This window comes from Microcaecilia unicolor, chromosome 5, assembly GCF_901765095.1.
Source record: "Microcaecilia unicolor chromosome 5, aMicUni1.1, whole genome shotgun sequence".
Taxonomy (NCBI): domain Eukaryota; kingdom Metazoa; phylum Chordata; class Amphibia; order Gymnophiona; family Siphonopidae; genus Microcaecilia; species Microcaecilia unicolor.
In genome coordinates, this window is record NC_044035.1 from 7,480,870 (window position 1) to 7,493,830 (window position 12,961).

The 12,961-nt window shown below is 47.1% G+C and overlaps 1 protein-coding gene across 1 annotated transcript in view; it reads right to left on the minus strand.

The window, feature by feature from the left end:
- Positions 1-12,961, minus strand: part of LOC115469884 (trichohyalin-like) — a 173,067-nt gene that overhangs the window by 157,352 nt on the left and 2,754 nt on the right. Inside the window, exons 2-3 of the mRNA XM_030202635.1 lie at positions 10,852-10,936; positions 1,331-1,492 (exon numbers count right to left, since the gene is read on the minus strand). Of these exons, the coding sequence (XP_030058495.1) occupies positions 1,331-1,492; positions 10,852-10,921 (232 nt within the window). The 5' untranslated portion in view covers positions 10,922-10,936. The remainder of the gene's footprint in view (positions 1-1,330; positions 1,493-10,851; positions 10,937-12,961) is intronic.

Genomic DNA, 12,961 nt, shown 5'->3' on the forward strand with positions numbered 1-12,961 from the left:
GACATAGAAAAGAAAGCGTGTAGGCTGATAGGATAAAGTTGGTTAATTCCTTTTCAATGCTTGTTGCATTAGCCGATGAAGATTACAAACAAAAATAAAACAAACCAAAAAAATCACATTACTTTCAAGAAGATTTCATTCAACATGACTAAAGGATTCTGGTTCTGTAATGAGTGATGAAATGCGGGAGGCAGGAGGGAGTAGAGATCAGTGCCATAGCGAGGGCTAATGGCACCCGGGGCGGGTCGGACCGCATTCTTACCTGCGGGAGGGCCGATCCGCCCCGAGTGCACGTCACTCGGAGCTGCGTCGGCCCCGCTGGTTCCCTGCTCTCTCTGCCCCGGAACAGGAAGTAACCTGTTCCGGGGCAGAAGGAGCAGGGAACCAGCGGGGCCGGCACCCCCCGAACGCGTGCACCCTGGGCGGACCCCCCCTCCCGCCCCCCCCTTCCTATGCCACTGGTAGAGATATCCCAGCATTAAAAGATTACGGCTCTCACATCCGGGGGCTGTTTCAAGATTCTCTTTGTTTTCTCCCGCACTCGGGAAAGTGCTCTCCATCGAATGCTTGCGGTTCGTGGGTAAGAGATCACTTCGAGGGCGCAGGAGATCTTATCGGGGTGTAATCCAACAGAATCCCAGGCGATCCTCAAATGCCCCATAATTGAAACACGATTCCGTTCGTTGTTCAGTGATGTGAAAAAGTTCCACCCCCCCCCCCCCCCCATTTCCCCTCTTACTGCATATATATCACTCTGAATGGTTTCGGATCTTTAAACAAAACATAACATGAGACAAAGGGAACCGCAATAAACACGTAATACAGTTTCCCCAGATTCTATATATGGTGCTAAAAATTGCGTGCAATTTGAGTAACAAGCCAATTGATGCGAATAATTGGGTGCTAACAATCAATTAGTGGTGTTAATTGGCAACAATTTGGATCTGCACCTGCATCTTGCTACAAGTCAGGGGCAGGAGGGGGGCCCAGAGCCCGAGATGAGGGGGCACATTTTAGACCCCCCCCTGATGCCGCTGATCCCCCCCAGACACTTTTGAGCCCCCCCCAGTGCTGCCGCCCCTCCCCCGTCCCTTTCAACCCCCCCCCCTCCCTTGCCAGGTAAATTTCCTCTCATTTCTCCTCATCCCCCACTCAATGGAAAAAGTACAGTGCCAGACCCCAATGACAAAGGGCTGGAGGGGCTTGGAAGAGACCCTCAGGGCATCTCTTCAGCTCAGGAGTGGCACCACGAGATGGGGAATCTAAACCCAGGTCCTGCCTAGAAGCAGGAGTCACAGGGACCAGGTCCTCAGTGCATGGTTAAACGTACCGTAAATCTCCTCCGCAATGAGTTTTACCAGTTCTGAGTACACTCCTAGCTCAGGTACCAGCCTGTCCAGGATCTGGAACACCATCTTTATTCGTACTTCTGATGGTTCTTCCAAGGAGATGGATTTTTTGACTTCCAGCAACTGAACCAGGTACAGATTAGCTGTCAAAAGAAATACAGCCAGTGAATAGTTAAAAGAGGAAAAAGCCCGACAGCACACACAGAAATCTCTCTCTTTATCCCATAAGCCTTCAGCTAAGCAACTGGCGAGTTTTCTCTTAGCAATAAATTCAAATATGTAAGAACTCCAGAGTAATCAACTATCTATGGAACCGTAGAATGATAGGACTGGAGAGAAACTGAGGAGGCAAAAAACAGGATACACCCTAGAAATACAAGCGTTCTCACCTGCTGTTTAAAACCAGCATGAGCCATCAGTTCCAGTGCTTGCTCGCCCTCACAACGAGAAAAGTCTTCCTAAACTCTTAACTTCAGTCTCCCCTGCTTCATATTTTTACACTGATGACATCTTTCTGGTTGTCCCTCACTATTGTCCCACCCCTGATCTCTCATGCATTCTGAGTGGAGGAGTAGCCTAGTGGTTAGTGCAGTGGACTTTGATCCTGGGGAACTGAGTTTGATTCCCACTGCAGCTCCTTGTGACTCTGGGCAGGGCCGCCGAGAGGGGGGGGACAGGGGGGTCAAAAGTCCCAGGGCCCGGGCCCCCGCCCTCCGTCACTCCCAGAACTAACCTTAAGCCTCCTTTCACTTCGCAGCAAGCAGCAGCAGGGCAGGCCACTCCTTCCTTCCATGTCCCGCCCTCGCCTGACGTAACGTCTGTGAGGGCGGGGCACGGAAGGAAGGAGGAGAGGTCTGCCCTGCCAATGCTTGCTGCGAAGTGAAAGGAGGCTTAAGGTTAGTTCGGAGGGCCTGGCCCGATAGCGGGTGGAGGGGGGCCCGGCGACCTCAGGTGGGTGGGCGGCGGGGGGGCCTGGCGATCTCGGGTGGGCGGTGACCTCAGGTGGGCGGTGACCTCAGGTGGGGGGGGGGGGCAGGGGCGGCCTTGTCCCGCACCCGGCTCCAGCTCTCGGCGGCCCTGACTCTGGGCAAGTCACTTAACCCTCCATTGCCCCTGGTACAAAATAAGTACCTGAATATATGTAAACTGCTTTGAATGTAGTTGCAAAACCTCAGAAAGGCGGTATGTCAAGTCCCGGTTCCCTTTCCCCATTTGAGATTCTAGATGGAATGCTGCTACTATTTGAGATTCTACATGGAATGTTGCTATTCCACTAGCATTCCATGTAGAAGCCTGCCCTTGCAGATCAGCAAAGCGGCCGCGCAGGCTTCTGTTTCTGTGAGTCTGACGTGCAGGACGTCAGACTCACAGAAACAGAAACAGAAGCCTGCGCGGCCACATTGCTGATCTGCAAGGACAGGATTCTACATGGAATGATGCTAGTGGAGGAGTAGCCTAGTGGTTAGTGCAGTGGACTTTGATCCTGGGGAACTGGGTTCAATTCCCACTGCAGCTCCTTGTGACTCTGCGCAAGTCACCTAACCTTCAATTGCTTCTGGTACAAAATAAGTACCTGAATATATGTAAACCACTTTGAAAGTAGTTGCAAAAACCTCAGAAAGGCGGTATGTCAAGTCCCAGTTCCCTTTCCCTACATCTTTCAGATGTGCCTTGATGCAACTTCTTCCTGGCTTGGTTCCAAATAGTTGTTTCTGAATCCCACAGTCACTTATTGGGTATCTTCCTTTGTATCATTTTTGTTTGGCTCTACACTAAACCTGGTTGATAGTTCCGAGTATCTGGGCATCATCCTTGATCAGGCCCTCACTTTTGAATGTAGAGTGTCTGTGTTTCTGGGCTTCGAGCCAGTTTTGCTCCATCCATTGCTACCTCTCACCCTCATCTCAGCATGTGCTTCTCTGTGCTCAAGTAGCTTGCAGGCTTGATTACTGTACCGTCTACATTGGCCATGCTAAAACGACTGCAGTCAGTGCAAAACTCTGGAATCTGTGTTTTGTGTCGTCTGCGCAGATCAGACCATATCACCCCTCTACGTTCCTGTCATCACTGGTTACCTGCTACCTACTGAATCCAGTTTAAGATTTTGACCCTTGTACATAAAGAGGGGCATTTTCAATATGACGTATTATTTATTTATTTATTAGGATTTATTTACCGCCTTTTTGAAGGAATTCACACAAGGCGGTGTACAGTAAGAATAGATCAAACATGAGCAATAGACAGTTACAGGCCCATACCCCCTTTACCTGTTACGTTATAATTGATAGCGAAGGGTAAAGCAAAGATGTAACATATAGATAGGTATTAAGTCAGACTTCAGACGTTTTGCGCTAAACGTCTAAATTCCAAACAGCAAAATGCCTATCTTTTATTTTCAAAAATGGCCACATGCAAGATGTTTTCATGCTCTGTGTGTATCTTTTTGGGACATTTTCGAAAAAAAAAAAAAAAAGTCCAAGTGAAAAATCAAGCCATTGGAATGTAGGAAGAGTCATCATTCCTAGTAGACTGGCCACACTGACATCCTAGGAGAGCAATGGGGCACCCTAGGGGGCACAGCAGTGGACTTCATATAAAAGCTTTGAGGTACACACCTCACTGTTACCCCCTTATACTATGTGGTGAGCCCTCCAAAACCCACCAAAACCTACTGTACACCTCTACAATAGCTCTTATGGGTGAAGGGGTCACCTATATGTGGGTACAGTAGGTTTTGGAGGACTGTGGGAGGGCTCACACTTTCCACCACAACTGTAACAGGTAGAATGGGATATGGGCCTGGGTCTTCCTCTCTACAGTGCACTCCACTGACCACTACACTACTCCAGGGACTCACTTGCTAGTCTAATAGACCTGGCTATAACATCTGAAGCTGTCATACAGGCTGGTAAGTGATCTTTTTAATCGTATATTTGGGGGGGGGTGTTGGGGGGGGGGTCATCTGGGGGGGGGGGGGAGTCATCCCTGATTCCCTCCAGTGGTCATCTGGTCATTTAGGGCACCTTTTGTGGAGTGGAGTAGCCTAGTGGTTAGTGCAATGGACTTTGCTCCTGAGGAACTGAGTTCAATTCCCACTGCAGCTCCTTGTGACACTGGGCAAGTCACTTAACCCTCCATTGCCCCTGGTACAAAATAAGTACCTGAATATATGTAAACCGCTTTGAATGTAGTTTCAAAAACCTCAGAAAGGAGGTATATCATTTCCCTTTCCCTTAAATCACTGTCATATATAATAAAAGTGAGTCAAGTACAGGACAATCAAGCCATTGTGACATCACTGATGAGGTTGGCTGTTAGGCATTGGTGGAATGAGGCATTATGACATCACAGTATCAGCTCTGGTTACCAAAGACTGAACCTCTTCACACTAAGGGGGGAAAGTGAGCCAAGTATAGGACAGTTGAGCCATTGTGACATCACTGATGAGGTTGGCTCTTATTGGTGGAATGAGGCATTATGACATCAGAGTATCAGCTCCAGTGGCGGAGCAGCAGACTCTGATTCTGGGGAACTGAGTTCAATTCCCACTGCAGCTCCTTGTGACTCTCGGCAAGTCACTTAACCCTCCATTGCCCCAAGTGGTTAGTGCAGTAGACTTTAAACCAAGGGACCCAGTTCAAATCTCACTTGTCTTTAACTCAATTTTTTGTTAAACCAGAAACAGAAATATATTTCCTGTACCTAAATATATAAGCCACTTGCAACTCTGAAGTAGAGAGCTGCACGGGAACAGGGTTCGCGGGAAGCCCGCGGAACCTGCGAGATTCCCGCAGGGACGGAAGCAGTTCTGCGGGGACGGAAGCAGTTCCTGCGGGGACGGAAGCAGTTCCTGCGGGGTTCCTGTGGAAGTGTATGCTGCACCTGCACCAGCCTCTCATCTACCAAGTACCAAGTTCTTTGAATGCTGTCTCCTCCTCCTCCTCTTCTTCTTCCTTGCTTTGACAGCACAAATGTGGAAAGTCTTCCATTAAGGAAGTGGTAGAGACACAAATGATGACGGAATTCAAAAAGGCATGGGATGAACACAGAGGATCTCTAATTAGAAAACTGAAGTTATTAAAAAAACCTAAACTTAAATGGCTGCATGTGTGTTGATGTGTTGCATGACACTTAGATGTTGACTCTGGCTGTGATGAACTAGGGCTGATACCAGGAGACCTGTACGGTCTGTGTCTCATATGTGGCAATCTGGTTTAGGATGGGCTGGAAAGGGTTTAGAGAGCAACTTTAGTGGCTGGAACATGAGGACAGTGCTGGACAGACTTTTATGGTCTGTGTCCCGCAAATGAGAAGATGAATAGGTTGGAGTGGGCTTTGAGGGCAACTCCAGCAGTTGGAACATAAGGATAGGGCCAGGCGGACTTCTATGGTCTATGTCCCAGAAACGCCACAGAAAGACCATAATCAAGTATATAATATCACATTCATTGTTGATTTAATCATGAATTGATAATGAGTGTGACTATTGGGCAGACTGGATGGACCGTTCAGGTCTTTATTTGCTGTCACTTACTATGTTACAATTAATCCTCTTTGCTCCCGGGCTGATGCGCAGACCTCAGCTCTGACACAGGCATGAGCATCGGATGTCACCTGATCTACTGGCGTGTGCATGTGGTGACCTCTCAGCACACAGTGCCAGTAAATCAGAGACAAATCTTACATGTGCACACCAGAGTGTTCCAAGTTTCAGCTTCCATTCCTTCCTTGCCTGCAGTGCTGTGGCTCAAATCCAGAGAGAGACTGAGGGAGCTGACTGGAATTTTCTTTTACGTACCATTAAATTCTTACCGGGACGGGTGGGGATGGGTTAAATTCTTGCGGGGGGGGGGGGGGGGGGGAGGGGAGGGATGGGTAAGATTCCAGTAGGGATGGGTGGAGACAGGTAAGGTTCCAGCAGGGAGGGAAGGGATGGGTCAGATTTCTGTCCCCATGCAACTCTCTACTCTGAAGGCTATTGAAGTGGTGTACATTCAGGTGCAGCAGGTATTTTTCTATTCCTGGAGGGCTCACAATTACAAAATAAAAGTTAAAGTGGGATTTGAACCAGGGTCCTTGGTTAAAGTCTACTGCACTAACCACTAGGCTTCCCTTCTGCTCTGTCTGGACATCTGTGTGGCCATTTTTCTCAAAATAATGCCAGTCAGATGTCCTTATCCTTGTTTTTTTTTTTTTGTGGCTCATAAGTTCAACGTTTCATTTTGGAAAACGGTTATTCATTTTGGACACTCTCAGCACAAAAATGTCCATCTCACAGTCATTTCCAAACAGAAAACCTGGACATTTTTCCTGTTTGAAATTGACTTTGAGATGTTTTTTTTTTGGACATTATGAGCAGGACGTCCCAATTCTGACTGAGACGACTTTTCAAAAATGCCCCTCCATGTGACTAGCTTTCAAAGGCGATGGACTACTTCTTTTTCGGGTCAAAAATGACGACAAATAACAGAATAAATAACTGAAATATAAAAGCATTCCAATGACTGTCTCGTGGGGAAAGGTATGGGTAGGGGAGAGATGGATGAGTGATCAGAGAGTAAAAAAGCAGTATAATTATAATGTGATAGGAAACCCAGATCTTTCTTAAGTCCTGTCTGGTAGGTGTCAAAATATTTCATTATTTTAACTTCAAAAGTCTTCCGTTCATGGATTGCTTTATCATTTCCTCTTAGTGTTCTGCACGTTCGACAAGTGGGAAGAAAAGACAAATTTTATATCAGCAGGAAAGTACTGGGAGATGGATGAGAAAATATTCAAAAAAATACCAAAAAGCACATAGAACAATGCCATTCATCAAGATACCCAGGCCTGGGGTACAAATAAATACCTGAATGTGAGCCAGTGCTGAGCACTATGAATTTTTCATGAATGAGAAGCATTGCCCAGCATAAGAAAAAGAGAATGTGGAAGAGACTATTAGGAAAGTAGCAACCAAACCACGACCAGTACTAAACACAGCACTGTGATAAATATTCAGACATACGTGGCCTTGCTCAGAGAGCTTACAATCTCACGTGGATACCTGAAGCAGTGGGAGAAAAGTGGCTTGCCCAAGGTCACAAGGAATGGCAGGATTAGAACCCTGAATTCCCTGGGACTCAGCTCATCATTCTAACCACTAGGTCACTTCCTCTCCATACCTGGTTAGGGAAAATCCAGTCTGAAGTGCTGGAAAAGATAATGGGCTAATTCTATAAATTGGCACCAAGATGGAGATGCCACAATGGAGGAAATGGCACCAATTTTATAAGGGTGTGGTAACATAAACGAGGGCAGGCCCTGGAGTCAGGATAGACTGGAGCCACAGAGGGGTCAAGATCAGCAAAATAATTATACTTTATTAAAGGTGCAGGTATGGGGGTCCTGTTAGCTTCACAAGCAAGAGGAAAATAACACAAAATAGTCATGGGCAACCCAGAATCCCATCCCAGACAGGCAAGGCTCCAAAGCACTATAACATAGGTGGGGCACAGAAGTCGTAATGGCCATCAGCATCGCACGGTATCACATCACATTGGTAGGCAGCAAAGTAGAGTCTCCGCCTGTTTTCCATCTTCATCGTAGTCATCACCCAACCCATCAGCTTCTGGGTCTGGATCACAGGCATCCTGGTCGTCTGCACTGAATCCCTCATCAGTGTCCTCCTCCTCCTCCACATTGGTCCCTTGTCCAAGTGTTAAATGCGGTAACCTATCCATGTCCATGGTTGTTGGAAGCTCAGCTTCAGGACCTTGCATTATTATCGACGTGAACTTATAGTCCATGCTTGGCTCATTCATTTTTACCTGCCAGGAAACTTCCCAAAAGTCAGCTTGGGTTTGTAATTCAATGGCATGGACTTTGGTTGGTAGGCTAGCAGATCTGAGGCTCCTGGGGTAGTTGTCATGGCCCCAACCAGGCTCTTGCCGTTCTGGTCTAACCTGCTGGTAGGTGTGGTTGTAACAAAGGGAAATCTCCAGCTATGGAAATCACTGCCCTGGGTATCTCCTTTGCCATGGCCCTTGGATTCATGAATTTCCTGCTTCCTGGGAGGCTTCAGCCAGTTGAGTCCAGCTGTGGGCTGGCGACAGACAGGCTGCCTAGGCTTTCTGGCTGTGACAGTGCCTTCACTTCCCACTCTAGTTTGCTTTTCCACTTGATATCCTCCTTGGTTCTTCCTCACTATTTTGTTCGTCACTCATGGTCATGTGAGGTTTGCTGCTCCTTTTGCTTGTCTTGCTTTTCCACACTGCAGCTCCATGGCACCTCTGGGATAAGGGTGACCTCAATGGATACTGGCTTCTCTCCACAGTCTTTCTTGAAGCCAGCAACAAGCATTGAATTGTACTTGCTCCTCAACCTTTGATGCAAAACAGAGTTTGTCTCACCAGATACATTGCTTGGATTCTCCCCTTTTCCTTGCCCAGATCCCTCATTGCCATGTTTTCTGTTGCCACAAACAGTTGCGTGAGAGCGAGCTTAGCCTTGTGAACTTCATCACCAGGTAGGACTTTGATCGCTCAGGTTCTCATCCCCGGTATCTGGCAGGTTTCCTCTTCTCCTGCAGGAGACCCTGGTTAACCCTCCTGGGTGGAGGTGCAGTTCACTCTTAACAACCTGGATCTCCCGGTTAGAGTAGTCCTGAACTCCCAGTGGGCTTCCTTCGGTACTGCTCAGGACTTCACTGGGCTCCTTGAAGGGGTCTTTCCTCATGGAAGTTTCCCCAAGCTTGATAGCGAAGTTCTCCAGCTCCTTGTGATTCTCATGGTTAGATGCTTCCATCTGGGCCAGCTGAGCCTGGATCTGCCCCAAATGTTCCCACAGGACCTATGCACCATAGTTCAGCTCTGCTGCTCTCCCCTGAAATTCTTGAACTTGTATTTGTAGTGCAGTATTCATGCTGGCCAGCATTTAGACTCATTCTAGTGCCATATTATTAACTCCACCAGGCTTCACCAGCTCGGAGTTCTACCGCAGGGGTACTGTGCCTGCCAGCTCCTGCTGCAGCCACTTAACCTCTCCTCTGACACTTTCATATCATTCTTCGGTTGCCTGGGCATTCTGTTTGGCTTCCTGCAGTTCCTTGAGCAGTTCCTCGGCTTGTTCTAGTAGAATCTTCTGGGAAGGTCTCATGAGGTTCAGTTGCTCTGGCTCCTGGGTCATCTCTGCAGTCTAGGTTTCCAAACTAAGTTTTAACTCTGCAATATCCCACTGCTTTTCCTGGGATACTGATGGGACTTTCAGAAACTTAGAGTCCAACTTCAGTCATGCTTGTGCAAGGTCCTCTTCCAATGGTTTGGTCCCCAACTGACTTATTTCTTCAGCCTGCTACTCAATGGTTTCCAACAACCCTTTCCTCTCTTCGTCTACTGCATCATGGATGGACTGAAGGTCAGCCATAAATGTATAAGGTTCTCAGGCTGTCCTCATATTCTCTCATTTCGATTGCTTCCTAATCTTGCTCTGAGCTTCCGTCAGTTGAATGTGGAGGGAGTCCTTCTCTTCTCTTAGTTTTCTTATACATCTATCTGCTTGCCTTGAGTCCTCCTGAAATATAGTGGTTAGTTCTCCCTGCCTCGTTGTATTGACTGAGGGTCATTCCTGATCTCCCACTGGTTGGCCTGGGAGGGGGGGGGGGGTCCTTCTCCTCCCATGAATGATATACCATTACTAACAGACAATCCAGGGAGGGCTCCCTTTTTCTCATCTGTGAGTTCTTTTTCCATTCTGCTCAGACTCTTCAAAGGGCTTCAGCAACTGTAACTCCTAAATTTAGAGGGCAGGGCAGTTCCTCTAACTGCCACTGATGGCAGGGTTTAGGCAGTTTTGGGTTCTCTGTATACTCCTTGGTGGGGTGGGGGTTTGGATGGGATAAAAGTATCTGCATTACTGAGAGTGTGGTCTTTGGTTGCCCTAAGCCCCGCCAGGACCCGGCTTCAGAAGCAAGGGGCTGCTGTTGCACCTTGACCTCTGCTGGAGAGCAAAGGCTGAAATGAGGAGGCTCCGAAACGGGGAGAAAGAGAGACCCCTCCCCCCCCCCCCCCCGAGTGGAACAGGGAAGAGACCTGAGCACCTCTCACTTATATAAAGCATAGCATTGGGAGGGTATACAGGAAATAAGGTATAAACAGAGCTTCCAACAGCAGCACACAGAATTCTGTAACATATACGAGGTACTGCTGCTTAAATGTAGGTGCTACCTTATAGAACTGCCTTTTAATTATTTTAAATTTCTCTTCAGCTTCAGACATTCCCAACCAAGGAAAGAGGGATCAGGCTGATTTTGTTCCGTGATAACCCCGATATCCAGATCATATCTCATATTCTACACAGAAAAATTGTATTTATCACAGCTGCTTAAACTTGAATTTCTCTCACTGGTTCAGACACTGGCTCATATCTGCCTTTACCACACACTCAACAGAGATTTTTTTTTTTTTTTTTACAAAGTCTCCCAGTCACATCTGTCTGGCAGCGTTCAAGATGTTTCCAGTAGCTGTACCTGGTGAGCAGCCTCCCACTATGTCCGAGGGGCTGGTTCCTTTCTGTTTCCGAGAGGTTTCCAGCGCCATCCTGCTGACACTTAACTAGAAAGGAGAAAGGAACCGTGTTAGGAAAATACTTCCAAGCACCTGAAATGACAGATGTTTAGCAAAACTTAAATGGAACTGCATGCGCTGGGGTAAAATCGAGAGCATGGAACAGAAAACCGTGGTCCTCTATTTAGAAATAAGGCCCCAATTAAGAAGGTAGCCCTGCTTTCACAAGCTGTTTGGATTTTGATCATTATGCAACATTTCAGTCTCCATCTTAATCTTGCTGGGAGTAGCCTTACTAGGAGTAGCCTAGTGGTTAGTGCAGTGGACTTTGATCCTGGGGAACTGAGTTCGATTCCCACTGCAGCTCCTTGTGACTCTGGGCAAGTCACTTAACCAACCCTCCATTGCCCCTAGTACAAAATCAGTACCTGAATATATGTAAACCACTTTGAATGTAGTTGCAAAAACCTCAGAAAGGCGGTATATCAAGTCGAATTTCCCTTTCCCTATTTGAGATTCTACATGGAATGTTGCAGTTGCCACTATTTGAGATTCTACATAGAATGTTAATGTTGCTATTCCACTAGCAACATTCCATGTAGAAGCCTGCTCTTGCAGATCAGCAATGCAGCCACAAAGGCTTCTGTTTCTGTGAGTCTGACGTCCTGCACGTACGTGCAGGACGTCAGACTCACAGAAACAGAAGCCTGTGCAGCCGCATTGCTGATCTGCAAGGGCCAACTTCTACATGGAATGTTGCCAGTGGAGGAGTAGCCTAGTGGTCAGTGCAGCGGACTCTGATTCTGGGGAACTGGGTTCAATTCCCACTGCAGCTCCTTGTGACACTGGGCAAGTCACTTAACCTTCCATTGCTCCTGGTACAAAATAAGTACCTGAATATATGTAAACCACTTTGAATGTACTGTAGTTGCAAAAACCTCAGAAAGGCAGCATGTCAAGTCCCATTTCCCTTTCCCTATTTCATCTGAAACACCAAGAGGCCAAAGTGGTATCCTCTGGAAAATGTTGTAAAGGTCACTGCTAAAACATTAAATAACAGGGCATTTCTATAACAGAGGAGGCCATTTTTATGCATGTGTTACACATATAGATGTTTTGAATAATGTTGTATAGGTGTGTATGTTCACACATAAGCATATAAGTGCAAAACTTCTGCCTAAACGTTATTCTGCAAATACTCACTTATCTTACATAGCGCAGATTTGAAAGGGGAATGTACACAGGAATTGAGCATTGGCCAGACTCCCACATACACGGGCATGTTAGTTACATGAGTACCAGCCGCATTCTGTTCAAGCTTCTTCTACTAACCTATAAATGTACTCACTCTGCTGCTCCCCAGTATCTCTCCACACTCGTCCTTCCCTACACCCCTTCCCGTGCACTCCGCGCCATGGATAAATCCTTCTTATCTGTTCCCTTCTACACTACTGCCAACTCCAGACTTCGCGCCTTCTGTCTCGCTGCACCCTACGCCTGGAATAAACTTCCTGAGCCCCTACGTCTTGCCCCTTCCTTGCCCACCTTTAAATCTAGATTGAAAGCCCACCTCTTTAACATTGCTTTTGACTCATAACCACTCGCCTCCACCTACTCTCCTCTCCTCCTTCCTGTACACATTAATTGATTTGATTTGCTTACTTTATTTCTTGTCTATTAGATTGTAAGCTCTTTGAGCAGGGACTGTCTTTCTTCTATGTTTGTGCAGCGCTGCGTACGCCTTGTAGCGCTATAGAAATGCTAAATAGTAGTAGTAATACATAGGAGCAGGCATTAAGGGCCAGATTCAGTAAACGGAGCTGGGAAAAATGTGCGCTCTGGGCTGAGTGCTCTTCACAGAATGGCACAGCTTTCCAGCTTTGGGGCGTGAGGACTTTCACCAACCGAAACTTGGTGTAAATCCTGGCACGCAGCTCCCAAATTCTGTAACACTGCGCATAATTCTTTGGAACACCCCTGACATGCCCATGCCCCTCCTATAGCCACACCCACTTTTGAGTTGCATGTGAGAAGATTTGCACCTGGATTTAAATTTTAAATTTAAAAAAGTAC